The sequence below is a fragment of the Atta colombica genome, unplaced genomic scaffold (genome assembly GCF_001594045.1).
Source record: "Atta colombica isolate Treedump-2 unplaced genomic scaffold, Acol1.0 scaffold261, whole genome shotgun sequence".
In the NCBI taxonomy this organism is placed as follows: domain Eukaryota; kingdom Metazoa; phylum Arthropoda; class Insecta; order Hymenoptera; family Formicidae; genus Atta; species Atta colombica.
The window spans coordinates 885,754-890,919 of record NW_017259361.1 but is presented as its reverse complement, the minus strand read 5'-3'; the positions used below and the strand labels follow the sequence as shown (position 1 = coordinate 890,919).

The 5,166-nt window shown below is 31.3% G+C and overlaps 1 protein-coding gene across 2 annotated transcripts in view; it reads right to left on the bottom strand.

Annotated features, from left to right (window-relative positions):
* Nucleotides 1-176: 176 nt before the first annotated feature.
* The window catches only part of LOC108689168 (E3 ubiquitin-protein ligase TRIM33-like), a 6,026-nt gene continuing 1,036 nt past the window's right edge, over nucleotides 177-5,166 (bottom strand). Inside the window, exons 3-11 of one of the 2 annotated variants that reach the window (XM_018195820.1) lie at nucleotides 4,152-4,432; nucleotides 3,967-4,077; nucleotides 3,493-3,687; nucleotides 2,818-2,930; nucleotides 1,370-2,659; nucleotides 1,100-1,295; nucleotides 838-1,024; nucleotides 583-735; nucleotides 177-516 (exon numbers count right to left, since the gene is read on the bottom strand). In XM_018195820.1, the coding sequence (XP_018051309.1) occupies nucleotides 343-516; nucleotides 583-735; nucleotides 838-1,024; nucleotides 1,100-1,295; nucleotides 1,370-2,659; nucleotides 2,818-2,930; nucleotides 3,493-3,687; nucleotides 3,967-4,077; nucleotides 4,152-4,432 (2,700 nt within the window). In that variant the 3' untranslated portion in view covers nucleotides 177-342. The remainder of the gene's footprint in view (nucleotides 517-582; nucleotides 736-837; nucleotides 1,025-1,099; nucleotides 1,296-1,369; nucleotides 2,660-2,817; nucleotides 2,931-3,492; nucleotides 3,688-3,966; nucleotides 4,078-4,151; nucleotides 4,433-5,166) is intronic. The other variant, XM_018195821.1, reaches the window with a different exon arrangement.

Below are 5,166 nucleotides of genomic sequence, written 5' to 3'. Positions count from 1 at the left end.
ATATATATATATATATATATTCGAGAAATGAAATATGTCGAAAAAGTTATATTACATTAACAGTCACCTTGTCATTCTAAAGTATATATAATATCGTCAATTTAATTGAAAAACCGAAAAAATTTGTTATAAATATTTCAAAAGAGAACATATAATAAATGCTCATGTTTGCCTTTTCAACTATTTTAAATATTTATCATATTGCGAAAAAGTGTGGATAGTATTTATCACATTCTATCAAGTTATTAACTGTTTAATCCGATAATTATAAATCGTAAAAATAATTTACTCCCAAACACAACGATTCCGACGAGATACACTTAACAATTCACTTATTCTATATTAATCATTAATTATGCGTCTATATTTTCTATTGGGTGGAAAAACTTCTTCATCTTCTTCCTTATCAGGTGTGAGGAAAGGATCGTCATATGCATAATTTGGTGCCCATTTCAATAACAACTTTTCAAAAAACTCTTCTAAATTTCTAGCTTCTTGATAAACTTGTGAATCCACCTGAAAAAAGGAATGTAAATAGATGACAATGATAAATAAAAGAATTAAAAATCTTCATCAGCTTACAGGATTGTACGTAAAAGCATTTTTGAACATAAGTCTAATGTCCGCCATAACTTGTCTTAGATCTGTATAATGATCTATATGGTCAGACTTTAATTTATCCCTGATTATATCTAACGCAATTGGCTTCTTGATAATTCGATGATAATCAGTAATCTGAAAATCAAAACATTCATTGAATTATTGATAATCTTGACTTATCAAACATTAACGTTGAGAAAAAATGGTGCTCTTTCGTCGTGCTCCTATCGTGCTTACCTCGCTCGATACAATTTCCCGAAAAGGTAAGCTTTGCTCATATTGACAATAAAGTTCTAAGACAATTCTTTGTGCAATTCGTAATTCCTTAGCGCTCATACCGTTTGATCTTTTTTCACTGTTCGATGTATCGTCCGAACAATCGAGTACATTTGTACACAACATACACTGCCAAGTTTCACTCTCGCTACAAAAAAATACTTAATTAATAATAGTTGAAAGGAAATGCGAGATAAAGATACACTATAAATAGAAAGCTTACTCTGGAAATGATTTTAAACTAGGTATATGACAATAAAGATGGAAGACTTTTGGACATTTATCGCAACACAGTACTGCATCTCCTCCATCCATACATACGGCACACCAATCTTCATTTGGATCGTCCTTCATCACCATAGAAGCGGTTGTACTTTTCGAATTGTCTGCTGGAAGACATGTAAATTGAAATAAAAAGTCTAAGCCGAGTAGGTAAAAAAGAATATAGTTAACATTTTTAAGTTAAAGTGAAATAATATCGAGTTTAACTAACCTGTTGCATTCTCAGCTATCGAGTTTATATCCTCGTCAGTGGAACTATCGACTTGTGCCGAGTCTACCTGATTTTTTTGAGCTTCTGGTATCACTAGGATTCCATTACTATCTAATTTCGCAATAGTGAGCATTAGATCATTCAATGATTTCTGACAAAACTTATCTAAGCTCTTTTCGGTGTCATCCGACTTGCCAGGAGTGGTGACAGGACTAGGTGTTTTGGGTATAGACGAACTGACAGCATGTAACAATGAAACGGTAGCTGAATTTTGCAATTGTGGTGGATTATCACATGAACTGGCACTTACATTGGTGTTAAATTTTTGATTATTGCTAGTCTGTTGATTTCTTAAAGTAATTTTGTATGTATCATTGGTAGGAACTGGTGCGTAAGTAGGTATATGTTGATGTCGAGGCAAGGTATAAGGAAGGCAAGGATTTGCTTGTTGTGGTATATGCCAGCGATGGATGGGATAATTTCCAATATGCTGTGTTGACGGAGAAGTTAAATTACATTGTTGTAAACGTGACGTCACAGGTACAATGGATGTATTTGTTGCTTGATATGTATGAGGTGGTGGTACTTGGACCCTCTGAGGGTTACTATTTGAAGAATATCTATATCCAGGAGAAAATCGGTATGGTACATGATTAGTGGATGTTCGAAACGCTGGATATGGAGGTGGTGGAATAGAATTATGCGCGAGAAGCCCCCGTAAACTTGTGTTCTGTCCGAGTTGATCTAGATTTTGAGCTTGCTGATGTGGATGCGTGGATGAGGTTACTTGTTGTTGGTGACAGGTTCCCAATGGACGTTGTTGATGCATCAATGGAGGTTGTTGCAATCTGTTATTACTATAGTTGACAGAATACGGTATTCGTGGCTGATGTGCTTGTGGCGATGATCGAGGTGACATACTGTGCGGTGCGATATACTGTTGCATATAATTTTGTGATTGTTGAGTATGTTGTTGTTGTTGTTGTTGTTGTTGTTGTTGTTGTTGTTGTTGCTGCTGCTGCTGCTGTGGAAGATGCAGAGACGCTTGTTGCTGATAAGAATTCTGTGGCGCGTTAGTGGATTGTTGTGTTACCATTACAGGTAATGGTAATCCCTGCTGAATGACAACAGGCATAACACCATCAGAGTGAGTATTATTTATTGAATTCGTAATTTGCTTTTGTTCAGCTTGTGACTCATTATAAGACACTGTGCTGTTATTAGCAGCCACAGGAGATATGGACGGATATACTCTACCATCGACGACTATCGCTCCGATTGATGACACCACTGTAGAAGTAATACAAATTGGATTATGCTTAAATATAACCGATTGATTTTCTAATTTTAAGATTAAATTTCTAATTATTGATTAAATCAATTATACAAAAATAAAGTAAAAGTATAAAAGTAAAAAATCAGATAAAAAATGATTTAATGTTACAAACCTTTTATTAAATCTGGTACTTTTTCTAAAGACAAATGTATTCTGACAGGTATTTCAGGATTTGGAATATCAGCTCGTCTACTTTTTATTCTTTGTAAATGGCTTGTAACAGATCTGTAATAATATTATTATGTGTGAATATATATAGCATGAGGCATTTAAAGTGTTACAATAATTACTGTTATCTTTGAAAATACTTCGCATATTCTTGCAGCTCATCGAGCATTTTCAAAATGTTCAAAATAATCAAACATGTGCGTTTATATTGTCTATATACATTGTTAATTAATATATAGAGAGATATAATCTTTTGCGCAATATATCTTGAATAATATCACAATGTTAAAAGTTGATTAATACGAAGCTCTTAACCAAAGAAAATTTAATTGTAATTGTGTCATTTTTGAAATATCTCAATGTCATCCAAAAATCTGATATAAAATGTAGAATATTCCGTTTTAAAAATTTAACATTATTAAAATTATTTCATACATTAAAAAATTAATTTTTTTTTAAATTAAAAATTCATTATTATTCAACCCCCTTCAAATTATATAACTTTTCTCTGAAGCATGTTTTGCTATAATGCATATTTTTTAAAGATAATAGCTTGTAATAATATTTCAAATGTTCCATCTTAGGAATACGCGCGCGCGTATATATAATTTTACTATACCTTTTACTATATAATAATTCCATGTCCGATCCTTTTTTCAAAGCATGAGTACCAAAAAGTATACAATGATCTGTAAGTCTAGACAATTGATCTAAAGCAACTTTTTTCTCATTTAATGTATTCTGTTTTTGATCACACACTTCATTTAATCTCATCACCAATTGCTTTCCTCTTGTATTAATAGCATTTGTTAATCTAATACAAAAATAAGATAAAAGAATAAGTGACTAATCGAATTATATATTTAATTAATTAATTATGCAAATACACACACACACACACACACACACACACATATATATATATGTGTGTATGTATGTATGTGTATATATATATATATATATATATATATATATGAGTATGCACTTAATGCATATGTATTTATAATTAGGGCTGAAACATTCAGACACAAGGCGCATGCCTTATGCTCATGTTCGAACTTCTGGATTACTCTGATTTATAATATATACTTACTGTACTACCATTTGTGTTATATCTTGAACTAGACTTTTTTTCTTCTCCAATATTAGAATCTGTCTATCTTCTATAACTTTCATTGCACTTTTTAATAATACCCGTTTGTAACTAAAAAATATTGTTTGTATCTTACATCTGTAATCTTTTAATATTTTACTTGATTGCTATTTTATAAATCCTACCTTACTTCTTTAAGCAAAATCGACATAGAAGTACGAGTTTCAGCTGCAATTTCATGAATAAATTTATATTTATGGTCACGATGTTCACTAAGTTGACAGTCTCTACAAGTCAGTCTATCACATGTTTGACAAAATAAAGATAACTGTTCATGGGAATGAATTGTGCAAAACAAATATCCAGGTATCTTCTTATTTCCTCTTTTAACATTGTCTCTATCATTTACTATTTCATCTTTAGGTTTAATTATATGATCCTTGGTTATCTTCAATCTTTGATGAGCCTTAAAATAGTTTCATCCATATAATTAATCAACGTTTTAACTTAAGTATTCATAAAAAAATTTCTTCCATTTTCTTGTCTAAGAGATATAATTATTTATACAGAGTGAGTTTCTTAAAATTCATCCACGAATCATATAGCACTATTTCTGATCAAAAACTAAGTAAAAAAAGATCCACACACACACACACACACACACACACACACACACACACGCACGCACGCACACAAGGCGAATCAGAGTAATTAAATCAGTTTTTACCCTATGAAAAAATTATCGATTTCATATCTAATTATCTTAGACTTAGCAATACAGATGCATGGATACATCATGTGAATTGCTGATTTGGATGTTTTGAGAAATAGGCGCGTTTTTAATATCTTCGTGTGTAATAAAAATAAAATTTTGTAACTATTTTCACAATTCAACGTGCCTGGTTGGAGCATAAAAAATTGATACTCTGATTAATTTTGCATATATACAGGTTGTTGTATTTTAAACAATCGTCGTTCTAAAATTTTCTTTGTAATTTTAAGAAAAAATGTTTCAGATTATATGATGTGGAGAGGGACATAAAATGGTATCATTGATTTGACATTGGAAAGTTGTTTCACATTTTTTTCTCTAAAATTGCAAACAAAGAAAATTTTTGGAGATGATCATTTAAAATGCAATGATACTATACCCTATGTATATGTGTATATATATTACACACACACACACACACACATACA